The 24,716-nt window shown below is 31.8% G+C and overlaps 6 protein-coding genes across 9 annotated transcripts; 5 read left to right on the top strand and 1 right to left on the bottom strand.

Annotated features, from left to right (window-relative positions):
• The first annotated feature begins 445 nt into the window (after positions 1-445).
• On the top strand, positions 446-4,057 carry RnrL (Ribonucleoside diphosphate reductase large subunit). Its single transcript, XM_034338981.2, has 11 exons — positions 446-599; positions 718-806; positions 935-1,112; positions 1,201-1,564; positions 1,626-1,930; positions 1,990-2,152; positions 2,230-2,618; positions 2,704-2,891; positions 2,966-3,274; positions 3,365-3,553; positions 3,634-4,057. The coding sequence occupies exons 1-11, from the start codon at positions 563-565 to the stop codon at positions 3,895-3,897; spliced, it is 2,475 nt and encodes an 824-aa protein (XP_034194872.2). The 5' UTR covers positions 446-562; the 3' UTR covers positions 3,898-4,057.
• A 179-nt stretch (positions 4,058-4,236) lies between these two features.
• Positions 4,237-7,976, top strand: LOC117611585 (protein zer-1 homolog). Its single transcript, XM_034339570.2, has 9 exons — positions 4,237-5,047; positions 5,161-5,419; positions 5,498-5,816; positions 5,897-6,102; positions 6,181-6,352; positions 6,468-6,791; positions 6,919-7,068; positions 7,139-7,391; positions 7,480-7,976. The coding sequence occupies exons 1-9, from the start codon at positions 4,588-4,590 to the stop codon at positions 7,674-7,676; spliced, it is 2,340 nt and encodes a 779-aa protein (XP_034195461.1). The 5' UTR covers positions 4,237-4,587; the 3' UTR covers positions 7,677-7,976.
• Positions 7,977-9,023: 1,047 nt separating this feature from the next.
• LOC117611793 (uncharacterized) lies at positions 9,024-16,310 on the top strand. 4 transcript variants are annotated; one of them, XM_034340088.2, is made up of 13 exons: positions 9,024-9,189; positions 9,833-9,907; positions 10,064-10,266; positions 10,345-10,412; positions 10,488-10,565; positions 12,179-12,645; positions 13,325-13,484; positions 13,587-13,748; positions 13,816-14,310; positions 14,400-14,535; positions 14,617-14,842; positions 14,928-15,304; positions 16,170-16,310. In XM_034340088.2, exons 2-13 carry the CDS (start codon positions 9,882-9,884, stop codon positions 16,205-16,207), a joined length of 2,436 nt encoding a protein of 811 aa, XP_034195979.1. In that variant the 5' UTR covers positions 9,024-9,189; positions 9,833-9,881; the 3' UTR covers positions 16,208-16,310. The 4 variants fall into 4 exon arrangements, with proteins under 4 accessions (XP_034195979.1, XP_034195978.1, XP_034195976.1 ...); XM_034340087.2 differs by lacking the exon at positions 16,170-16,310 and having other exon boundaries at positions 13,328-13,484; positions 14,928-15,914; XM_034340085.2 differs by lacking the exon at positions 16,170-16,310 and having other exon boundaries at positions 14,928-15,914.
• Positions 16,311-16,457: 147 nt separating this feature from the next.
• LOC143305718 (uncharacterized) lies at positions 16,458-17,891 on the top strand. The gene is made up of 4 exons (XM_076690408.1): positions 16,458-16,714; positions 16,810-17,312; positions 17,395-17,586; positions 17,656-17,891. Exons 1-4 carry the CDS (start codon positions 16,461-16,463, stop codon positions 17,889-17,891), a joined length of 1,185 nt encoding a protein of 394 aa, XP_076546523.1. The 5' UTR covers positions 16,458-16,460.
• Positions 17,892-18,351: 460 nt separating this feature from the next.
• LOC117611794 (uncharacterized) lies at positions 18,352-20,702 on the bottom strand. The gene is made up of 3 exons (XM_034340089.2): positions 20,561-20,702; positions 20,375-20,461; positions 18,352-20,292 (listed from the first exon to the last, which is right to left on the bottom strand). Exons 1-3 carry the CDS (start codon positions 20,609-20,611, stop codon positions 18,352-18,354), a joined length of 2,079 nt encoding a protein of 692 aa, XP_034195980.2. The 5' UTR covers positions 20,612-20,702.
• Positions 20,703-21,550: 848 nt separating this feature from the next.
• On the top strand, positions 21,551-24,660 carry LOC117611797 (uncharacterized). The gene is made up of 4 exons (XM_076690635.1): positions 21,551-21,783; positions 22,040-22,261; positions 22,347-22,553; positions 22,625-24,660. The coding sequence occupies exons 1-4, from the start codon at positions 21,645-21,647 to the stop codon at positions 22,777-22,779; spliced, it is 723 nt and encodes a 240-aa protein (XP_076546750.1). The 5' UTR covers positions 21,551-21,644; the 3' UTR covers positions 22,780-24,660.
• The last annotated feature ends 56 nt before the right edge of the window (positions 24,661-24,716 follow it).

Below are 24,716 nucleotides of genomic sequence, written 5' to 3'. Positions count from 1 at the left end.
AATGGTGAGGGCCCCGAGCCTGCTAATAACTGATTGACCACACCGATGGCCGCGAATTGCTCCCTTCTTTGGCGAGCACATTTAAAATACAGTGAACCACACTTGATCTTGACTCTTACTATGCATCATCGATTCGTTTATAATAACTGGAATGCATTAAGATTTCAATTTCATATTAAACAGCTTATTGTAGATTGATAATATTATAATTGAACCCAGAGTTTTTCATATTTTGAACAAAATTAACCGAATTAAGTATCAACGTATGTTTAAACTATATTTAAAGCTATTCCGCGCTGCTCCTTTATTGATAAGTAGTTATTAGAAGAAATAGTGTAATAATTCATTAGAATTTATTTTAACACTGTATAACATTACTATAAGAAAGAAAAACTATCTTCTTGAAACTTTTATATTCAAATGGTAGATATTGACCACCATATTGAATTATTTTCTACTTCCGTTTCCCATCAATAGTCGGTTGAACTAAAGATAAGATAAACACTTTGTTTTTCTCTGAACTTGAAAAACTATTAATCCAAAAATATATGAACAAGTAGATATGGTTGGAAAAGGAAAGATGTTTGTAGTGAAGCGGGGTAAGTTGTTATACATTGTAATTTACTTATCGCTGCATCAATTATTTCAAAAGAATGCAGGTGCGTTGCATCGCAAATCTAATTGTTATGATATTGAATTAATTTTTATTATTATTAGATGGACGCAAAGAAGATGTTCATTTTGATAAAATAACATCCAGAATCCAAAAATTATGCTACAATCTAGATATGGACTATGTTGATCCTGTAAGTTTAATTCAATAATTTATTCAATGCTTTATAATAGTTGGATTAAAGCTATAACTTTGAATTTTTATATTTGTGCAAAGTTGAATGTTTAAGTATTAAAAGCACATATTCTCATTTTTCCGTAGTCTGCAATTACTATCCGGGTTATCAATGGTTTATATTCAGGCGTTTCTACAGTTGAGTTAGATAATCTTGCAGCTGAGACTGCAGCTACTATGACAACTAAACATCCAGATTATGCTGTATTAGCTGCACGAATTGCAGTCTCTAATCTTCATAAAGAGACAAAGAAAAGTTTTAGTGGTAAAGATTATGTTTACACTCATATGTTTATATTTCTAAGCAATACAGTGCTTTGTTTTACTTTTAATTATTTTCATTTCATTTGTAGATGTGATACATGACTTATATCATGTGAAGGAACAATATACAAATAAGCCCAAACCTGTTATCAGTGAAAAGTATTATAATATCATACAAAATAATGCGAACAAGTTAAATTCAGCAATAATCTATGATAGAGACTTCAGTTATAATTATTTTGGCTTTAAAACGCTTGAAAGAAGTTATTTATTGAAGATACATGGAAAAGTTGTTGAAAGGCCACAACAAATGCTAATGAGAGTTGCAGTTGCTATTCATAGGGAAGATATTGATAGAGCTATAGAAACTTACAATTTTTTGTCAGAAAGATATTTTACACATGCATCACCAACATTGTTTTCTGCATGTACAATGGTACAACAGATGTCTAGGTATGTTTTTAATTACTAGTACAAAATAGTTCAGGATTTAAAACGGATATTTTTGTTACAGCTGTTTTCTTCTTACCATGAGTGAAGATAGCATTGAAGGAATTTATGATACATTGAAAAGATGCGCACTGATTAGTAAATCAGCTGGTGGTATTGGATTAAACGTACATTGCATTCGAGCAAGGGGTACACCAATAGCTGGTACACTTGGTGTATCTAATGGTTTAGTACCAATGCTCAGAGTATACAATAACACAGCTAGATATGTTGATCAGGGCGGGAATAAAAGACCAGGAGCATTTGCTATATATTTAGAGCCATGGCATGCAGACATTTTTGAATTTTTGGATCTGAAAAAGAATACTGGTATGTTACAGGTCTTTTGTGTTCTTAATATTTTGTTAACGTGATATAATGGTTAATAGGTAAAGAAGAAAATAGGGCAAGAGAATTATTTTATGCTTTATGGATTCCTGATCTGTTCATGAAACGAGTTCTAGCAAATGATGTTTGGACTTTAATGTGCCCACACGAATCTCCTGGGCTAGCTGATATTTGGGGTGATGAGTTCGAAGCTCTTTATACACGGTAAAATATGTCGCGTTTAGTTGACTGTATTTAAAAAATTGAATAGCTTTTGTTTTTATATAAGAATATTTTGTTAGGTATGAAAATGAAAAACGGTATAAGCGTCAAGTTCAAGCTAGAGACTTATGGACAGCTATTCTTGTAGCTCAAGTTGAAACAGGAACCCCATATATGCTTTACAAAGATCATTGCAATCGAAAATCAAATCAACAAAACATAGGTACAATTAAGAACAGTAACTTATGTACAGAAATTGTACAGTATTCCAGTGCAGATGAAGTTGCTGTATGCAACTTGGCTTCAATTGCTGTTAATATGTTTGTAAATTCTACTAATAAAAGGTTCGATTTTCAAAAACTGAAGAAAGTGACCAAAATTGTCACTCGTAATTTGGATAAAGTTATTGATATCAATTACTATCCAATTCCAGAAGCAAAAACATCAAATTTGAAACATAGGCCTATAGGTAAACTTTTAGTTATCAGTTGGCAGTGTAATATGAAAACTAATTTGATTTTATTATTTATAAATATTTGTCATACATTTCTTAGGTATTGGAATACAAGGACTTGCAGATGCATTCCTTTTGTTGCGGTATCCATTCGAAAGTGAAGAAGCACAAAAGCTCAACATTCAGATATTTGAAACATTGTACTATGGAGCATTAGAAGCTAGTTGTGAACTTGCTGAAGAAAAGGGTAAATATGAAACCTACGAAGGTAGTCCAATCAGTAAAGGAGTAAGTAAATTTGAGAAACAATTAAATTTTAATTTACTGTTACGTTTATTATAATATAACAACTATGTTTTTAGATTTTACAATACGACATGTGGGATGTTACACCAACTGATTTATGGGATTGGGCAGCATTAAAAGAAAAAATTGCAAAACACGGAGTCAGAAATTCTTTATTAATAGCACCAATGCCGACAGCATCTACTGCGCAAATTTTAGGAAATAACGAATCTATAGAACCGTATACTAGTAACATTTATACGAGACGAGTTTTATCAGGAGAATTTCAAATAGTGAATCCTCATTTACTACGGGATTTAACTGAAAGAGATCTTTGGGATGAAGATATGAAAAATGAAATTATAGCAAACAATGGTTCTATTCAAGTTGGTATTTTTTAGATTCCTCATTTGTACAGTTAATTTAACGTGTATAAGAAAAATGAAATTATCATACTATCATAATTTTCATTGCAGAATGTTGAACGTATACCAACTGAATTAAAAATGCTTTATAAAACAGTTTGGGAAATACCGCAAAAAACAGTTTTAAAAATGGCAGCCGATCGTGGTGCTTTTATCGATCAATCACAGTCCTTAAATGTTCATATGGCTAAACCCTCGACAGAAAAATTAACTTCAATGCATTTTTATGGATGGCAGATGGTAGACTCAAGTTTTATTGATACAATTCTTGTTACAATATTAGTATATAAATATTTTTAAATAATATGTTTTATCTGTAGGGTTTAAAGACTGGTATGTACTACCTAAGAACAAAACCAGCCGCAAATGCCCTTCAGTTTACAGTTGATAAATCGAAACTACGAAATGTTAGTACTACTACAGCTAACGAGTCTCTTAATTCAGAAAATGAAAACAATGAGGAGGAAAACAAGTTTGATACTTCGAAAACCAGCTGGATACAAAATCAAAGTACTGAAAATATAGAAGCTGTACTTTCATGCTCTCGTGAAAATGGAGATGCCTGTATGGCTTGTGGATCATAAATATTAACGTTTATAACATGTACTTAAACTATAGTTTTATTTAGAAATATAAGTGTAAAGTATTATGAACTTTTATAAACGTATTTAAATTTAGTTTTTATTATATATTCATGTGTATTTTTTAAAAGATTTTGAAATAAAATAATTTTCCTTTAATGTTCCTAGGATCATCTTGATTGATTATAAATGAATCGTTTATGTTAATTATTATCATTAGAACAAAAATTTAAAAAAAATCATGATTTAGAACTTCGCGCGAATCATGATAGTCAACCAAATTATAGAGAAATGCTGGTGATATTTTGTGCGCTCTATAGTCAAGTGTTCAAGAATGCGTCACTACGGTAGTCAAGTGAAATGTCAAAATTACAAGCGTGAACACGTCTAATGTCTAATAGTCCTCGTAGTATTAACCACCGAGCGAATTTTGTTCAACATCCAAAGTGAATACATTCGTTTTGTATTCATTTGTGAGTGATACGGCATTGTGCCGATTAAACATGTTATGGATCTGTTTTTCAACTGAGAGGAAATAAGAAAATAGTAATAAGAGGATTCTCTCCAGTAACGAATTGGGGCCGTGATGCCCAGCTGATGCGTTTTAACATATTTGACAGTTCTAATTGCGTAATTGTTGTTAATACTTTCTTATGAGCCTTTTTACGCAATTTATCTAAATTGCCGTACATAATGGCGGATTTGGATGACTTATTTCATTTAGATCAATACATAGGTCCAGAATCACTTGCAGAACTTTGTTTCCAAGTGATCTGCAAAAATTTGGACATCATTTCAGTTAAGGATAAGCGTGGCTATCGAAATCTCTCAAAAGGACTAATTTTCCCAAGTGAAATATGCGATAAACTTATTGAATATGTTTTACGGAATGATCCACATAAAGAACATGATTGTTTCATTACAATATTTCAAAATGTATCAACGACTAAACTTAAACGTATCAAAATTGTGAGATCCAAAATAACTGATTATGCAGTGCAGATTATTACTAATCATAAGCCTGTTGAATTAGAACTTACTGATTGTCCTCGTTTAACAGAGCGTTCTATTAAATATATCAATGCAAATGCAGAAAACTTACAAAGCTTAATATGTCATGGAACTTCTGTAATCATTCCAGAAGAAATTACAGGTATGAATGAAACCTACTTTCTGATGATTCATTTTTAAAATAAGACAATTTTCTTAAAAACTCAAATAATAATATCTAATATTAATGCATATATTTCTTTTTTTAATGACCAGCTTATCAAAAACGTGGATATGTGTTTAAAGCACCAAACTTACGTACTTTGGCTTTAGAATATGTTACAATTTATGCCTCAGAATATAATATACTTCTGGCTGGTTTAACAAATCTGAAAAATTTGGATTTGTCTAATAGTTTTAATGTGGACAATTTTGATTTTTATCATTTGATACCTAATCTAGTATCTCTAGTTTTATATAATGTTAATATTCAACCACAAGCTTTAGTAAACATTTGTCATTTAAAAAATTTAAGGTATGTAATCATTTTATTTATTTCTAATTTATAGTATAATAAAATTTGGTTTAAAATAAAGTTTCCAATTTCTTATAGGCATTTGGATATTTCTCAATCTAATCCCCAGCAGGGAATATTTGAAAATCCAAATACAGTCTTAACAGACATTGTGAATGGCTTGCCACAACTAACTTCTTTAGATATCAGTGGTACAAATTTAGCAGGAATACAAATAGTGGATCGTGGAATACAAGCAGTTGAGCATTCTTTCTACTCTGAATTTGATGACATGGCTAATAATGATCTTTGTGATATACCAGGTCTTGCTTCCAGAATAAATAGACCTTTACAATTTTTAGGATTATATGGAACAAGTGATGGAGCTTGTAGACGACGAAATATTCCAGCAAAATTGGTAAGCAATCAAAGATTATATAATACTAATAAAATTTCTAACTTTCATTTTTCTAATGATATTATGTTTTAAACTTTCAGATAGCAGGAAATGCAAATGAAGATCAAATATTGGTTGCAGCTCATGTTTGTATGAATAATAAACAAGAGTTACTACAAAAAGTATTGAATGATCTTTATCATGTGTACAGATATGAAAATTGTCATAGAATGGATCAAGCGCTTTGTGCAATATTAGAAGCAATGGAAAAACATCCTCTTCAGAAACACATCCAAATATCTGGAAGGTAATCTGTTAATCATAGATAGTACAATGACTCGATAATGCAAAATGAATTGTTCATTGCAAAAATTGTTTTTTATAGTGCAACACTATTTTACATTGTAAAAATGAAAGAGAAAGGGGAACTCGAGCAACGTTTAAAAGAAAGAATTGTTCGTACGCTTCTTGTTGGAATGAGTATTCATAAAAATGACGAAACTATGATGCGTAATGGTTGTTTAGCGTTATGTCAATTTCGCTTACCGCAGGATGTGGTGTGTATTGCATTTTTTAATTATATTAATAGCATTTTTATCCGTATTATGTTTTTTAAAACATAGAAATATATTAATACACTTATATTTACATACGTAAATAAATATTATTTAGATGTCGAATTATAAAGCTTTGGTCGAACTTCTTTTGCATTCGGCTAAGCATGCAGAACAAGAAAGTTATGTACAACGTATTGGAATATTTCTTTTAAATACCTTGGCATGTCGGGTGACAGGAAGAGAGAAACGTTTATTAGGCAATTTAGGTTGCATCAAAACAATGCTTGAATTAATAAGATATAGAGTAGAATCTGGTACATTTGATGATGTATTGGAAGTAGCATGGTCCACTATGTGGAATGTAACTGATGAAACTCCTGTAAATTGTCAACGATTTTTTTTCGAAGATGGAATGTCCCTATTTCTCAAATGTGTAAAGGTGCGTATTTCTGTTTTCGTTTGTTTTATCAATGAATTTTATGTTCATAAACTTATGTATATATCCAGAAATAAGTTTCAGAAGTCAACAAGTTCTTAGGACTCACGAATGCCATTTACTTTTACAGCAATATCCTCATAAAGAAGAATTATTAAAAAATATGATGGGGTTACTTGGTAATGTTGCCGAAGTACAATATCTCAGAGTACATTTTATGCAACAGCCGTATATGAACGTTTTTGCAAATTTACTTCTTACTGTCAGTGAAGGCATTGAGGTATTTAAACAAGTATATATTGTAAGCTTTGTTGAGAACTGTATTTTTATATAATTTATTCTGTTGTTAGGTACCATATAATGCCGTTGGTATATTAGCTCATATAGCTTCGGATGGCCCGGAAGCATGGACAATCGAAAAACCTAGTCGAAATGAGGTGCTTGAACTTATGGTTGAAGCTATCGAACGATGGGATATATCATCAGAACGCAATATTAATTATCGTTCATTTCTACCATTATTACGTTTATTAGACATATATCATACACCACAGTGTCAACATTGGGCAGTTTGGGCACTTGCTAATCTTACAACTGTTTATCGTAAGTATACGTTCAATTTTATTAAAAATGCTTTTACAGTTCTTACGATTTCAAATTTTTAAATTATACTAAAACTATTTATTAACAGCTCATAAATATTGCATATTGGTTATACGAGAAAATGGTCTTGAAAAATTGGAAACCTTAATGTCAGATCCAAGACCATATGAGCGTATAAAAGAGCTAGCACATATTGTAGTTGAAAATTGTTGTCACTATAGTAATAATACTAGTGATTTAAATGCTCATTCACCTTTAGATGGAGACTATAATTTAGACGATTGAAAATCATTTATATGATTATAATTCAAACGTAACATCGTCAAAAGTAGGATATTTTATAACTATAATAAAGTCTTCTAAGTAATAGTGTGAGTAAGATTATAATAACAATATACTGAAATATGTGTACGTTTATTTGCCAAATTGTAAATTTCAGATTAAATGCTCAAAGAGTCCTACTCACACTTTCATATAAAAATTTCATTACATAGTTTATTAATTACGTGTTATAAAGTATTTCTAAAGTATGCGTAAAATTATTAATGTATTAATAATATTAATGAGGAAATATTAATTATCAAAGTATTTTTGATGTTCATTATCAATCTTTCTAAACAATATTTAAAGTTACATATTTTTTGTTTATGTAAATAGTTATGCTGTATTATAAACAAGAAAAAATTAGAACTAAAATAAAATTATATTTCCCTATTTCAAATAGCAGCAATTAATTAAAGTTTGATATTTAAAGTTTATGTTTCGTACATCTGTATGTATTCTGTGTAGATATTTGTATCATAAATAACTGTTTCAGTTGCCATTAAATTTTATTTAGTGACAAAAGCTTTTAAATAAAGGAATACGTTAAGCTGTTATGTAAATAGAACTAAAATAACGAAATAAGATGAATTAGGTTTACGAATTTGTACATCTCTATTATTAAAATCGAAATTCTTTAACTTAATGATAATATTATTAAATAAAAATAAATGTTAAAATGAACATTATCATTTACCATCAATTTATAAAATTTAGTTACTGATTTAAAAGATACTTTAACATAGCAATTGTGTGAACTGTTCTCTAAACGATTGTTATCATAATCATTATGTAACATTAACGTACACGTGTAATAAATTACAAAAAATTCTGATCTGTTTAATGTATAACATAAACTCATGCATACAAAATTGAATTTTGGTTGCGTTTTTTATCCTTTGCAATCCTTTTCATCCTTATTACATAAAAATAAAGAATAATTTAAATTCTTGTATCTACATATAAGTGAACAATTATATATATTTTTTAACAAACTAGAATTAAAAATTTCATACTACAATTGGATCTAAATGTTCTTAAAATTATATGAAAGAATTTAATTTCTCAGATATTATTTCAGTTTTCAAATTATGCAGCATGGTATAGACAGACTTAAATAGCGAATTAAGAACTATTTCCTTTACAACACCCATGATGTGTTAGTGAAAATAGGTTTATTGAAAATTATTAATTTGTTATTTACTATTTATTTTTAATAAATAAATTATGTAATGTTATTAAAGCATAAAAATGAGTCAAGATAGTGTTAACTTCCGGTTCTGTTCCTGTATTCCCAACGATCGTTAGGAGTTAGAAGAAGAGTGACGCCACAGCCCAGAGAGAAGACGACATTTTATCAGAACCGCGCGTCCACGGCATGACCGAGGAATTTCGTGCTGATTATTTCAATTTTATTATAGAAATTTTACCGGTTATTATACTATAAAAAGGTTCACGAGCTTTTTGTTCGTGTAAGGTAAGTTGCCGTTTGTTCGCGTGCACGTATTTTCTTGAATTTATGAAATTTCGAAATTTTTACAAAATGTGGCCATTAATTTCGAGTATAGAAGAGGAAGTTATTGATTTTTGTAATGAAAATACATTTGATTTTTTCAAAAATTACATGCTTTAGTATATAAATATTTTCAATACTATACAATTCTTATATTCATTAAACGTTAGTGTTTTCCGAAACACTTTGCTTAAGAACGTAATTAAGAATAATCGTACATGCTATGATGTATACATTTCATTTAAACTGATTTAGTTAGACAAAAAATAATTTGGGAATAATATTCGTTATAATACTTTTACAGATATGTATCTATAGAAAAAATTACAATACTGTCACGAAGTTTTAAGCCCATGTTTATCAAGATAAAATTAATCTCTTAAGTTTACTGTGGATTATAAATTTAGAAACGTATATTGTATGAATAAATTTTTTTCCCTTTGTTGAAGTTTTTTTTTTAGATTTTTTACTTTGAATTTTATAATAAACAAGTACATATTTATGGTATTTGAATAAATGTAATTAACTGTTAATTGAAAACTGTAATTTATATAAATGTACTTAAATGTTTTAATCCAACACATAAACATTCTTGTTTTCTCTATAGACCTTTGACACCATATCTGAAGTCTATAACTCATCTATAAGTCATAATTATGAGTTATAGCTACAATAAATGCAGGTTGGTAACAAATTATATATGCATATGAACTTCAATTTTGTTTTCACTTTAGGTCTTTAATTGGTTTATTTCAATAATACAGATGTGTCTACTTCTTAATTTAGTTTCTCATTATAAGCCATTTGTTTCTAAGGAATAATTTTTTTTTTCTTGTAGCTCCAGTATGAGCTCTCGTGGCCGTGGATTTAATTCACGCGGTGGAAGCTCCTACAGAGGCAGAGGAGGCGGTGGTGGAAACGAATGGAACAGTGGATCAACAGGAGGAAACATGTCTAGTAGAGGAGGTTATTCCTCGTCTAGAGGTGGAAGATTTAAATATTCCACTACCGGTTATGATTCTCGTTCAAAATACAATTCTGGTTAGTTAAAATTTCATAATTTTTATTCAAAATTTTTGTATAGCAGTATTTCAGAATAAGAAATTATGTTTTTAATAGGAGGTTCTGAAAGATATTCAAGTAGAGGAGGAAGAGGTGAACATTCAAATAGTTATAAAAGACCAAGGGTGTGTACATGAAAATATGAATAATTATAGATTAAAATTATCATGATCATTTTAAATATGTATTGCATCATATAGGAGTCTTATTCGGGAAGAGACGATCATCGGTCGTCAAGTGATTCTACCCGCAAAAGGATGAGAAGTGATTCCTACCAGGTATGTATTTCATGATACACATACAAATATTAGTCTTTTGTTTCGGTATCCTGCCGTGCTGTGGTCAAGTATCATTTTTCTATTGAAAGCCCTGCTTTACAGAAAATTTTTACATTTTTTAATTATGTAGCATGAGAAAACGATGGTCCTGAAAGATTTTCACTGAGAAGATTTAAGCATGAAATTTAAGATTTGCGTTACATGTACGAAGTATTTTCAGGACACTCGTCTAGACATATACATAAAAAAAAAAAGAAAGCAATAGTAGGCAAGGCATTCATAAGTCGTCATACTTTCCTTTCAAGCGACGAGCCAACGGCTACTTGAACACCCATTCTTTTTGCGTTGGGACACTACTGGTGGAACACTGCGAAAACATCACATAATTAAAAGATGAAATACACCTAGATGGTACTTGTATTATTACCTGCACACAGTTGCGTTAAATGTCGAGAACAAGTTGAAAAATATCAGAACAATATCAGAACAAATGAACATAGATATATATAAAAGTATGAATTTTAAAATACTGACATTACATCAGTATTGTTCTCTATGTAAAGCAATAATATGCAACTGAACCAGTTTTCTGCTCAGTGCAGATCAGTTATTGAAAGTTGAAAGCATCCCTGCATTGCCACTCCGCAAAAATTTCTAATGAACACTGATTTATGCAGTTTTCCAAATTACATCAGTTGAAACTGTTCAGTGAGATAATGAATAATCATAGACCTTTCCAATATAAAGGACACGCACTCTGTGTTATGTTCAATCGAAAATGACCGAGAAACATCAAACTTTTCTAAACGTATAACTATACCTTATACCTCCAAAAACTAAAATATATGATGGAAAGTTTTAGAAAGAAAAGCAATGCAAATACATAACAGTATTTTTCTTACATACTTTACCCTTAAAGAAAAATATGCAAGGAGATAACATTAGAACTACAATTTTGTTAGCTTTGTTTGATTTCTTCATCTGTGTAAGCACGTGTGAAACATAGAACATTGTATGAGAATGATTTACAAGTAAGACTACATAACAACGTATCTATCTTTATATTATTAAAATTGGAAAGGTCTATCAACAATTAATCCAGAATCATACAGAATTCAATTTATTTGATATCTTCAAGAAAATGAATGCTGATCATAGCTACTATTCAGAGATTGTATCTACGACTGAAACGAAAAAAAAAAAAAAAAAAAATGCTATGTTTTTCGAAAAGTAAAGATCATTTTTAATATAAAAAAAAAAGCGGTACGCAAACTGTTACTTATATTTGAGATATGAAAGATAAAACTTAGGTGCTTTTCAAGCTTAGGCGAGGTAAATCTATATCTTGGTGATCCAACGGGAATGGGTGTAGTGACCGTAACAGTACAAGGTTGGATGATTTTGTACTAAATGATTGGCACTATAAATGAGATGTAAATGAGGGAATGAAAAAGAATCGACAGAATGGAATTAGAAAAAAAAAAAAAAAAATGTATGGAGAATATGTGGATAGGAGGGAAGAAAGGGGAGGAATGTGTATAGAGTAAAAGAGAGAAGGGCAGGAAAAGAGAAACATACAATGGGAAGGAGCACAATTGAATTTGATTTGGCAGGGTGGAGGTAGCGGTAGCGGCTCACAGAGGTATTCTTCATCGTACGGCGGTTCGTCTGCGTCAGCTGCATATGACGATAATAAGGGGTCGTCATCTTCGGCTGTTTATGAGGACAAGAGACAGAGCGAACGTGCCTCGTCATATCATCGTTCAGAGGACCGTCATTCAGCATCACGGAGCTATGCACCTCCACCACCCCCTCGAATAAGTGAAATGGCACCTCCGACTCAAAGATATACCTCGAGCCGAGGGCGAATATCGCATCAAAGCTCAAACTACAGAGGTCGCATTTCAACTCGCGGCAGCGGTAGAGGGGGTGGATTCCATCGCATGAGCTCTCGATCGGACGTCATCATGGCTCGCAAGCGTACTCTGCACTCGCTCGACTATCGACGCAAGCTGCTAGGATCGCGATCGCGAGACTACATCCAGCGTGTGCGCATGACCACAACCAAATTGCGCAGGAGGTAATTAATTAATAAATCACTTACCAACCGCAATACCGTCCTAGTAGCCTGCTTGCTTATTTGTCAGTAAACGAACTGACTATATCTGACTATAATGACCTGAGAGTCAAGACGATGATAGACATATATGGTAAAAGAAAACAAAAAAATGACACAAATGATCGCACGAAACCAATATTCTATAACCGAGAGGCAAACTTTTAGCAGGGTTCTAATAAAGAGGGAATTGATTCTGATATGCATAAATACAATACATCTATATATGTAATATATATATATATAAAAAAAAAAAAATATATCATCAAAATACAATGTAATTACTTTTGATATGAGAACTACTATAATACTTGTACTTTACGAGATCATTGTTTATCGTTCTTACACATAGCGGTGACTAAAGCAAAATATAAGAACGTTGTTTCTTACACATATTTTAAGACGCGAAAATGCGGAGACATAAGAGCACGATGCAGTGCAAAAAGGCTGAATAGTTAAGACCTTTATTGCAATACGAAATGCATTCATTATGGGGGATATAAGAAACATATACTATCGCGATATTTGTTGTATAATCAACTAAGAAAACAAAATTTTGATTGATGGTATAATGAAAGACAAAGGAACCAGAACAAGACTAAGGGAAATAATGTAAATCAAAACAAAATTGCTGTGTCGTTAGTAGCGGTACTACTAGGCTATCCGGAAGTAAAAAGGAGTCCGGCTCCGGAACCAGCATGAAGGACAAGGATAGAGAGATGACCAAAGCTATTAACGCTGAATTTTCTGATGACGATGAAGAAGATGATGATAATAAAAGTAATTGGGATGATGATGAAAAGGTAACTCCATAAGTTTGTTAGGACGTTCCGTTTTTCATTATGCGGCAATAATTAATGTATTATTAATTATCATACTTATAACGTTTACCAACATTAATTCAGCCACATGAACGTGATGATGAGGAAGAAGATGAAGAGGAAGAGAAAAAGAAAAAAGATGAAAAAAGAAAGAAAGAAAAACAAGATAGAGAAAGACAAAATACTGACGATGAAGAAGAGAAAGAAGATGAGATAAAGGAAGAGGAGGATGATCGAAAACATGAGGTAAGACCATTGTAATAAAACTGCTGATACATTAATGTTATCAATTGTTGTAATGTGGATATTTTAGGACGATGAAGACGATGGGGACGACGAAGAAAGAGATGATGAAAATGATAAAACAGATCATGGTAGAACTGGTTCGGAGGAATTACCGAGTAGAAGAGATGGAAGGAAATTCATTAAACTAACTTGTCCGCATTGCGCTCATCGAAGCGTTACTTTCAAAGAGTATTCGCTACATTTGTATTCGGGTCGTCACAGCGCAGCAATGAGACGAATCGCATCGCGGCACAAAGCAACTTTAACCCGTATGCGCGTTTTGCAACGGCAAGACCAACGACGCGTGGAAGCCCGCGATGCTGCGCGTGGTACTCTACCCTCTCGCACCATGTTCTGTCCTATTTGTAAACTTAATTACCGTTCCCTTAAAGCAGTACATCAGCTATCAGATTCCCATCGTCAAATGAAACGTTTCCTTACACCGTTCTGCCGTACTTGTCGCATGCAGTTCCGATCACCGATGCTCTTTGAAACGCACATGTGCTCGTTGGAGCATATTAAGGTGCGTATCTATCATACCGTTAAATTGTTTTCAATTCGTTGATATTTTCGTTGAATTGATTTTGATTCGTTACCTTTCACTTTTTGTAGAGGAAAAGTATATTAAAAGAAAGAATGAATGCTGGCAATGGCGAAGCAGAAGCAGATTCAAGCGGACCTGAAGAAGATGATAAGGAAGTTAATCTCGAGAATTTTATGACTTTGGATTCCGTAGGCGATGTTGACGGTACATAATTAAGTGACGAGATAATTATTTTCAAATAAATGTAGATATTTATCAAAATTGCATCGTGAACGTAACTTACAGCAGAAGATGAAGAGTCTCCCGAGAAAAAGAAAGAGAAACCAGAAAGTGAAGGTCCAAATGACACGGAAAAGAAACCTAAAAGCAAACAAATGATCAAAGTAGGAGCAGAATACATAAAACGCGTCGAAGTTCAGTTCTGTGAATTATGTAAAATGTACTTGCCACGCAGTGAAAATAGTGAAAGGGCGATAGCGCTTCACTGTTCGACTAGAAGTCATCTTAAACGGTAAGAACCTCAAGAAACTGATTCTATATATTTGTTTCTTTTTAATCTTACATAGACGTAAACGTTGATTAAATATATTATACAGGTATGTACGTGATAACGATGACAAGGCATTACGAAGACAAGCTGAAAGAATACATCTACAATCATCGTCATCTACTAATACTACTACGCCTAATGCTGTAAATAGCACAGAAAATGCAAAATCTCCAACAAATTCTGAACCGTTATCTGCAAATAATACGCTACCAACAACCACGACCGATGGTACCGATGCTACTGAATCTGGCAAACCAATTGAGCAAAAAGGAAATGTTGAGCCTGAGAAAAATATAAAGGATAATAAAAATGGACAAGCGGAAGAGGACGATGATGATGATTACCCAGCCGATAGCAGTGATAAATTGTGGGACGATGTCGATAAAGATTTGGGTGATATCCTCAGAGAAACAGAAGCAGGAGGTAAATCTAGCGACGACGAAGATTCTCGTTATGATCGTTTCCGTAATTCAGATAAGAAACAACCGCATTCTGGAAAAGATAAAGATAGAGATAATGAAAAAAATGAGATAGACGAGAAAGAAAGTATAAAAAAACAAGAGCTGAAAGTAAAAATTGAAAAGATAGATATGTAAAGTCCAAGAATTATTAGTACGTTTCAATCATATCCCGATATGGTTTTATTGTTTTTTCACAGTTATGTGTAAAACATTACAAGTGCGACGACCATAGAACACTTTTGTGATCAGCGTTTCATACAGAATTATTTTTATGAGGTTAGGTAGTTATTTTGACTCAAGTTAATAAGTAAGAAAAAATGTGTATAATACTTTTTCGTTCTTGATACGTTTGTTGTAAGTATAATTAAAAAAAAAAGGGAAGTCATATTTATAAAGAAATGTAATTCAAATAAGATTAATTTCATATAAAGTTAAATCGAATTACATTAAACATAACTTGATTTAAAATTTTTTATTTACTCGATATTGGACATGTTTGAAATGTACACTTGACATTATAAAATTTCATGATGTTCAATTCCTTTGTAATTCAAAAAAAATCACTATTTATGCACACTCAGAGGTGTTAATACTAATGTGACTCGTAAAAGAAATTATTTGTATAAACATATTGATTATAATTGTGTAAAAGTAGCGGTTATTTGTGCATCAAAAATTTATTTGATGAAAATTCGGAAAGCAACAAATATCAATTTCTAATTCATAATGTAAATGAGCGTGTCAAAGTTGATAGACTTGACACGTATAGAGATGATTATAATAAATATTATATACATCTTAATGTTTTCTTTTTTCTCTGTTTGCAGTTCGGCTGAAAACAAATGAATATTTGTATCTTCATTAATATTCACAAGATGGCATAACATGCAAGTTGAATGAATTTTTGATTTAGTAAACCTGTAAAAAAACATTTGTTTGCCAAAATTGATTTTTTTCCTAACAATATTTAATAAACTATGTAAAAAAAAGTAGTGTATAGTATTTGTAACACAAGCTAGACTAAAATTTCATTTTATGTTGATTTACAATCAATGAACATCATTCTATATCCTAACCTTGGTTCCTGTTAGAAAATTATTATTATTGTTAATAATATAATGGCGAATATAACTTCAATAATGTCAATGGAACAATGTCATGATATTTGCCCTGAAGATATTGCTAACAGTTGTACAAATGTAACTGTTTCTAATACTGAAATTAATTCTAATGGTAGCAAAAGTTTGGAAGATTTACAATGCTTTGTATGTGATGCAAAAATTCAAGGGCGTCATTATGCGTTAGCTACATGTAGGACACAGACATCAAGAACTAAAGTGATAGAAAAACTTGGAGAATTAGTTGGCGAAAGGTACTATTATTTCATGATATTTATGAAAAGAGAACATTTACTCTAATACTGTTATTTTAGGATAGGATAGTAATAATTTTTTTTTTTTATAATAGGTACATGGTAGTAATATCAGAAGACGATGTAATCTGCAGAAGTTGTGCTAATCTTATTAATACACTTGATAGACTTGAAGTTGAGATATATAACGTACGTGATAATGTTCTAAGATTCTTGGAACAAAAGTATTCTTTAGAAGAAGGAGAGCTTCTTGGCAATAATGAGAAACAAAAACGTTCTCAACCCCCACAGATCACAAAGTGCAACAATCAACTTATAACTAATTGTCAGGGTAAAAGACGAGATGTTATTTTATCTTCAAATGTTGCTGAAAAAACTAAACATAAGAAAAGTAACGTTTGGTTACAATGCGATAAGTGTCAATACACAACCCTTCATAATTCATTTATGGTACATCATGTTAGAAACCATATTAAACAGAAAGTATTTTGCGATAAATGTGGCGTCCAGTTTTCTGAAAAAGAACACAAATCACATAACTGTAGCTTGAAAGAACATTTAAATGTCAAAAATACAGTTCAAAATGAGCCACAAGCAGGTGCTCCAAATTATTTTTTTCTGCCACTTTTAAAATTGATTTTTCTGTTAACACAATAAGTTATATTAGAAATATTTTCCAGAATCATCTTTAAAACATATCACTGAAACTATATTGGATATTCCAATCTTAGAAAAAAATATGCAGCAAAACGTACCAATTATGGCCATTGAAACTTACACAGGATCACAAATTTCAAATTGTAATGAAAATATACCTATAATAAGGTTGTCAAGTGCAGAAAATTTACCAATACAAAATATCTTAAGTTCCGGTAAGAATTAAAATAAAAACAATGTTTAATGAACGCAAAATTGTATTCAAGAAATGTGTTATATTATAGATGATTCTTCTGGCCAACCAATATATGTACGCGTATTACAACCCGTTGAAATTAACGAGACCTCAACGCATTCCACGATAATGGCATCAAACTCTGATGCAGATTTGACAATGAAGTTCAAAGACAATTCGGATAAGCAAATTTTAACATTAACAGAAGATGGAAATTTGGAAATGACAGAGATAGCTTGCTGGAATGACATACAATCGTCACAATCAAATATAATATTCCAATAATTTTAATTTATACTATTAAATTAAATTTTATTTATTCACGTATTTACATACACAGTTATACATAGGCATACACACACACGTGTGTGTACATATCTTTTTAATTTAATCATACATGCAATAAGTTTTATTAGTTCACGTTTTGTTCTTTGTTCTGCTTTTTCTTTTTGCTTACTGTTACTTTATCTTCTATATTATTAGTTTTAAAATGATATCTCATTTAAAACACTAGACGTAGATAATAAATTTGTGCGTTAAAGCAAAACTTCGTCGACATTTAATTGTACTTAATTGCGATTGCGTATATTATACTGTAATTTAGAAAAATGATTTCGCGTCATCTAGAACATTACCAATAACATTATCAGCAGTATTTCCTGCATGTTAAACTGTGTCCGCAACATTGTGCGTTATATTCGACGGCCTAAACTTATCCATTGTATCTTTTATACCATCCTTAGCGTCATTTACTCCATTTTGGACGGCCTGCTACTTCATCGAATATACCGGAAGCGATGTCCTTGATACCATTTACCGTATTCTCGATACCATTATTAATATCACCAAAAACATCCCTGACGATATTCTGAACAGAACGCAACGCGTCCTTGATCAAATTAGAGGAGTCTTCCGCAATCTTTCCTATCGAATCTTTCAAGTCCTCCGCGAACTTACGAGATTTCTCTTTGGCATCGTTCAAAGCCTTCTTCGTTATATTCTTAAGACTATCAAGAGCATTGGAAGATTGATTTTTCAGTTCGTTTACCACATTACTGATAGTTTCTTTAGTTTGATTCGAAATTTTCCCTGCATCCTGTCTCAACGAAGACAACGTTTGGTTCAAAGCAACGGCTGTCTTATTCTTAGCATCCTCGAACTGATCTTTCGCTTCGTTTACAGCTCGAGCAGTATTCTGCATAACTTCTTTTATCATTCCCTGCGTGGAATTCTTTACGTTATTTATAATCTCCAAAGCTTTATTCGTAGCATTCCGTAACGTGTTGTTCATATCGTTCTCCAATTTCTTCAAAGCGTCGCTGATATTTTTATGAACCTGTTCTACTTGATGTTTAATGTTATCTTTCATAGCCTCGGACTCGTGCCTCATTTCGTCAACTTTGTCTTTAAGTTCCTGCAATCGTCTCTGCGTTTGATCCTTAACGTCACCCACCAGCGTAGATATTATGTCAGTAACTTTCTTTATGTCATCTTGGATCTTGTCTGTCGCATTATGCAACACATCTTTACCTTCATTTTCGATATTTTCAATTTTGTTTTTCATATTTCCGATGCCGTTTGATATTTCCTGCTTTATCCTTAAGATTTCGCTTAGAACATCCTTTACTACCTTGTACACAATATTGGAAACGTTCCCCTTGATTTGTTCGAATTCGTTAACAAACCCTTCAACGACTTGCTGTAAGGTATCCATAGTTTTATTAGCGATATCAGGCAGCTTCTCTTTTAAATGTTGCATAATATCAGTGATATTGTCTTTGATATGATCGTTTTGATTCTTAATTTCTTCGCCGATCTGCTGAGCTTCCTCCGAAAGATTAGCCAACGTGCTGTTAACTAGCTGTGCAGTTTCGTTCACAGCTTTGTAAACGTTTTGCTTAATTTCGTTTATCTTTTCTTGGACTTCGTTCGCGATACTATGAACAAACAACGATGTTTCGTTCTTCAGATCATTTAACGAATCCTCGATCTTACTTAAAATGTCCTCGCCTTCCTGTCTCAACGATTTCAGATCATCTGTCACGTTCTGCAGCAGCTCTGATCCTTTATCCTTCAATTCCTGCAACTTCTCCGATGTGGCATTCTTCGCCTGTTCGAAAACTTCAGCAGCGTCTTGTTTAGCTTGATCGATCGCGTTGTTTACAGACTGGCTGACATTCTTCAGAGCATCGACACTTTTGTTTAACAAGTTTTCTAATCTCTCGCTAATATCGTGCCCAATTTCGGAAGTGTCGTTTTTAAGCGTCGCGATACCGTCCCTCGCCTCTTGCACAACGTTCGACAGTTCGTCCTTAATCTTGTTCACGTTGTTTTGCGTAGCGTTTCTCAATCGTTCCAAATTGTTATCAGTTTGATTTTTAATGTTCCACAGGATGCCTTCTAACGTTCGCGTAGCGTTCTGAACAGCGTTCTTAATTTTGTCCTTGGTTGCGTTCACTTTACCCTTCGCATTTTCCAGGAGATTCAAAGTAGAATTTGCGGCGTTCTTCAATTCGTTCTCTATCGCGTGTGCCACCGACTGTACGAGTTGTTCCAAATCGTCAATAACGTTAGAGGTCTTGTTCTTAATATCGGCCGAACTCGTGTTGTTATTATTTTCATCATTGTCCTGATTACCGTTATCCGGCGATCCACTGTGGTTTGGAACTTCGGGTGTAACAGTGTTCTAGGTGGACATTTTCAATTTCAGTTGTTACAATTTTGAAAAATTGTACGTCTTTCAACATCTTACATCATCTAGTACGTACCTGATCATCAGGAGTCGTGGAGGATGATTCACTATCTTTAGCAGTCGTGGTATTTGATTCATCTTCATTCGAGGTTAGTGGTAAGGCCTACACTTAGAAAGATTAGATTAGAAAAATATAGGAATTATAAGATTTTTCATTTTGTAACGATGAAAAATAATTTCAAAGGAAAGGAATATTTTATACCAGAACAGCGGCAATGCCGAGGATGGCAAAGATTTGTAATAGTTTAAACATTTTTATTCGCTTGTTATCGAACAAGTTTATAAAAACGTATGCTGTGATTTGAATTTGATTGTTGCTTATATATGTAGTTCTACCATAAATAATAACATCTGTTATCAATACAAACTAAGATCGTTTAATTTTGTGAGATGTTTGCTTATTATTATGGCCCATTAATTGTTACGCCTTGTTATCTAATTCAAATAATTCGTTTCATTCCAGGAATATTTAAGGAAATTACGCAATAGGAATGATTTACAACGTGCATATTATAATAGAATGATTTTGTTTTTTAATTTGCATTCAATATTATTTCGATTTAAAATTGTTATTATTAGCTAACTTCAATGAATACGTTACTTGTTAATATGGATTTCGAAGGATTCTATTTTTCAGAGATCAGTCAAAATCAGCATAAAGCCGAAAAATTAATTAAATAATTATTTGACAAACTTGTACTTTAAAAAGACCGCCATAAATTAAAATTTTAAAAATTCGATCCTAGCGCCATCTATACAAAAACGGCGCAAACTACTCAACGACTTACCGATCGATTTTTTGAAACAAGGGAACACTAGCGCATCTATCGGAGAATCGCGGAAACTACTTGCCAACTAGTTTCTGCTATTCTCCGATAGATGCGCTAGTGTTCCCTTGTTTCAAAAAATCGATCGGTAAGTCGTTGAGTAGTTTGCGCCGTTTTTGTATAGATGGCGCTAGGATCGAATTTTTAAAATTTTAATTTATGGCGGTCTTTTTAAAGTACAAGTTTGTCAAATAATTAGTTTATTAAATAAATAATAGAAAAACTAGCATTAGACAGTTGCAGTGCAAAGTGTTTCACATTTTTATACGAGGATAGAGTACTTGTTCTCTAGCCACAATCAAGACCCTTCGAAAATAAAGGCATATCCAGTCTTGTTGAATCTGGTAGTCATTGCTTTAAATCTAGCATAGTATACAGCAGTATACAGTGTATGTGAAAACCGTTGAGGTTTAATCATACCATAGTTTTTCAATTTGATATAAAAATGCTACAATAACAATGGAAGAATTTAGTTGTAACATTGAACATGTTCTTCAGAATAGAGACTTTAGCATATTACAAAAGTTAACATCATACTATAGCAATTTTTGTAATAAAATTGCCACTAACGTTAAGGATGTAACTGCTCATGATATTGGTATGTGTATAAAACATTTTGTGTAAATAAGAAAATATTCACTTACGTTATATTTGAATAAGAAAAAAGAAAGTATCTAGTATATCAGCATTTAAAGAAGCTACGCAAACTTATCTATTGAAGACAGACTTTTCAAATACTCATTACATGTTAAATATCATATGTTTACATAAAATTGACATCTACTCAAAAGAAATAAATTACTGTTGATACGCTCAATGTAGATAATGTTTCTCTATTATACTTTTTCTAACAGAATATACAAAGAGGAGAACTAAAAGCATTAGCAAAATATCAGAATTGCAACAAGAAATTGAAAACTTGAAATCTGAAATAGATACAACAAAATTACAACAAATGATAGTGGATAAGAAGATTTCAAATGCAATTACCCAGCAAGAAAAATTAAAGGCAGATGTTGATGATGCGAAACTAAAAAGAGATAATTTATCTGTTGAAATGGTTGATTTACAACAAGGTATTTAGCAGAAATTAGAGTGTATCATATATCACTGAATAAACACAGTGTTTTCATCAAAAAATTCCAAATGTATTTGTTTCAGAATCAACAAAGAGGAAAGAAGAAAAATTATTAGCTTGGGATGCTATTAAACGTGCTTGTAAAATATACAAGGAATATTTGGATATAAGTATACAATTCATTGAAAATGATGGTTATGAAAGAATAAAAGTTTCTTTCTTTGTAAATGATGATAGTACAAGAGATAAATATTATGTATACTTAAATCATTCGGATAATCAATGGAAAGGTATGAAACATTTATCCTTGGTAGTTGTATATGAATTGTTTGCGATTGACAAATATATTTAATGGTTTCAGTGGAGCAAATTCAACCGATTCTTAAAATGGAAGAATTAAATGAATTCAAAGGTATAATTGATTTCTCTAAACAATCAGAGATTTCCAATGTTATTACATTTGTTTGTAAACTTAGACATATTTTTGTGAAACATTATTTAAATACAGAACAGTGATATGACAATGTTCAAATATTTGTTAGAGTATTTTGATTAAAACTCGATAACTGAGAAAATATATATTTTTGTATGATATTAAATTGCTTATTTTAAGATTAAAGCATTTATTAATAAAAGTTAATATCTAAATCATCTCGTTACACGTACATGACTTTTAACACTAAACATTGCAAACTTAACATTGGCATATACTTATTAAAATATATTCATCATTAGTATAGTCACTTTCTGATGTTATGTGTGTATCATGCTGCACGTTTTAATGTATTATTTGCTTATAATTTTATTAAAAACACTAAACTGCTGATCACAGTAGATAAATTATTTAGATAATAGAATTATAAACACGCCTCCATGCGATCTCTATCTATATATGGCACCTACAGCGTGCGAGAATAAATTCTATGTAAGATAAGAGAAACGGTGAATTTATTTCGAACTGTTAATTTTTCTATAAATATTATCTAACATTTGATCAATTTCTTTTTATTCTTTGCAAAACGTTTATAATTCATTTATTTAAAAACTTATAGCGGTAAATTACGTCGATGGTTAGTCCTAGCTAACGAAGCTAGCAGTCGGTATCAACAACTGTTCATACAAAGATAAGTTAATGTATAAGTTAATAGTACGAACAGAGTTTTAATTTATTATTGCTAACGTTTTATTATGTATGCGTTGAAAGAAAAATTTTGAAAATGTAGCTTTTCGTTGATTATTTATTTAAAAATACAATTACGTGTCGATTCGGCGAATTATATCAAAATTGTTGCTGATTATCATTCTAACATGACGATAAAACTTTCTCACTGGATTTTACACGTCTTAGCGAGTTCTCTGTTCGCGGTACATTAATTTAGAATATTAACGCGGCTACGTACGAAAATATTTGCGAACCTTACTCGTACATGAAAAAGGGCCAATTGATTATGTATGCGTAGAAGCACGTTGATAACAATTCATCCCTATTGGTACAAGTTAACGAGAGGGTCAATTGATCGCCCACTGCCAATCAGCTCGTATCGCGTACACAATGTAAGTTAACAGATTTCACTTACACTATTGACCCGGCCGATCGTTCGTTTACTCGATCATTCAGGAATTTAATTAAAGATCGAAATGTCGACAATGGCATTCGATGGTTTTACTAACATGTATTGTCCTTATTCGTCGCTTTCGATACAATTAACGCGTTGAACGCCATGGGGGTACACACGCCTGAATAATTAAAAGAAAACAATAGAAAAACATTATTTTAACATCAATATCGCTAAGTTTCACGAATTAATTTAAACATTAACATCGCTATGGTACAAATAATGTGAAATGGTAAATAGAAAGCTTGAAATTTGAAAATTAATTATTACTATTCTTAGTAATTAGAGCTTTAATACGCCCCACAAAAATTGCTCAATTTCACTGTGGCGTTCAACGTATTAACGATACCTAACGAACGACTTAAACATTCTATTTCAACCTTTTCATCCTCGACCTGAAACCAAATTCCGAATATCATTTAACATATTTAAACAAAGGCTTTTACGTATCATCTTAACTATACATGATCATTATTGCACGCTAGATTTGGGGGTGATATCATTCGATACTCGAACACGATAAATCAATGAACAATAAACAATACACCGCCTAAGCGTTACAAATAATACTTTGAAGCACGAATGATTAACGTAGACTTCGAGTTAGATTAAAGGCGAATGTTAATCGATTTCGAATACCCCGACTATCCTTTCGTCTCTGTTATGTTGCTATAAAAACTATTTCAAAGGACGCTAACAGAAAAGATTAGACGGAAGTTCCGAATGATACATGCGAGAGGACAAACTTAAAAAAAAAAAAAAAAAAAAAAAAAAAACGAAAGGGACGTAAACGTGAAGAGGGCATATGGCGTTAAAGAATTAGCGGGATTAATGACT

Source organism: Osmia lignaria, chromosome 10 (genome assembly GCF_051020975.1).
Source record: "Osmia lignaria lignaria isolate PbOS001 chromosome 10, iyOsmLign1, whole genome shotgun sequence".
Taxonomy (NCBI): domain Eukaryota; kingdom Metazoa; phylum Arthropoda; class Insecta; order Hymenoptera; family Megachilidae; genus Osmia; species Osmia lignaria.
This window is presented reverse-complemented; position numbering and strand designations above follow the sequence as displayed.

What these genes read in the sequence shown, in the direction of transcription:
- RnrL (XM_034338981.2), top strand. Translation starts at nt 563, where the DNA reads ATGGTTGGAAAAGGAAAGATGTTTGTAGTGAAGCGGG. An exon ending in GATGTTTGTAGTGAAGCGGG is followed by an intron (nt 600 to 717) that starts GTAAGTTGTTAT and finishes TATTATTATTAG; the next exon opens with ATGGACGCAAAGAAGATGTT. An exon ending in ATTTTTATGGATGGCAGATG is followed by an intron (nt 3,554 to 3,633) that starts GTAGACTCAAGT and finishes TTTTATCTGTAG; the next exon opens with GGTTTAAAGACTGGTATGTA.
- LOC117611585 (XM_034339570.2), top strand. Translation starts at nt 4,588, where the DNA reads ATGGCGGATTTGGATGACTTATTTCATTTAGATCAATACATAGGTCCA. An exon ending in TGTCATTTAAAAAATTTAAG is followed by an intron (nt 5,420 to 5,497) that starts GTATGTAATCAT and finishes AATTTCTTATAG; the next exon opens with GCATTTGGATATTTCTCAAT. An exon ending in TTCGCTTACCGCAGGATGTG is followed by an intron (nt 6,353 to 6,467) that starts GTGTGTATTGCA and finishes AATATTATTTAG; the next exon opens with ATGTCGAATTATAAAGCTTT.
- LOC117611793 (XM_034340085.2), top strand. Translation starts at nt 9,882, where the DNA reads ATGAGTTATAGCTACAATAAATGCAG. An exon ending in ATAGTTATAAAAGACCAAGG is followed by an intron (nt 10,413 to 10,487) that starts GTGTGTACATGA and finishes TGCATCATATAG; the next exon opens with GAGTCTTATTCGGGAAGAGA. An exon ending in TGAGAAGTGATTCCTACCAG is followed by an intron (nt 10,566 to 12,178) that starts GTATGTATTTCA and finishes TTGATTTGGCAG; the next exon opens with GGTGGAGGTAGCGGTAGCGG.
- LOC143305718 (XM_076690408.1), top strand. Translation starts at nt 16,461, where the DNA reads ATGGCGAATATAACTTCAATAATGTCAATGGAACAATGTCATGATATT. An exon ending in GGAGAATTAGTTGGCGAAAG is followed by an intron (nt 16,715 to 16,809) that starts GTACTATTATTT and finishes TTTTTATAATAG; the next exon opens with GTACATGGTAGTAATATCAG. An exon ending in ACAAAATATCTTAAGTTCCG is followed by an intron (nt 17,587 to 17,655) that starts GTAAGAATTAAA and finishes GTTATATTATAG; the next exon opens with ATGATTCTTCTGGCCAACCA.
- LOC117611794 (XM_034340089.2), bottom strand. Translation starts at nt 20,611, where the DNA reads ATGTTTAAACTATTACAAATCTTTGCCATCCTCGGCATTGCCGCTGTT. An exon ending in TCGGCATTGCCGCTGTTCTG is followed by an intron (nt 20,462 to 20,560) that starts GTATAAAATATT and finishes TTCTAAGTGTAG; the next exon opens with GCCTTACCACTAACCTCGAA. An exon ending in CCACGACTCCTGATGATCAG is followed by an intron (nt 20,293 to 20,374) that starts GTACGTACTAGA and finishes ATGTCCACCTAG; the next exon opens with AACACTGTTACACCCGAAGT.
- LOC117611797 (XM_076690635.1), top strand. Translation starts at nt 21,645, where the DNA reads ATGGAAGAATTTAGTTGTAACATTGAACATGTTCTTCAGAATAGAGAC. An exon ending in AATGGTTGATTTACAACAAG is followed by an intron (nt 22,262 to 22,346) that starts GTATTTAGCAGA and finishes TATTTGTTTCAG; the next exon opens with AATCAACAAAGAGGAAAGAA. An exon ending in TTCGGATAATCAATGGAAAG is followed by an intron (nt 22,554 to 22,624) that starts GTATGAAACATT and finishes TAATGGTTTCAG; the next exon opens with TGGAGCAAATTCAACCGATT.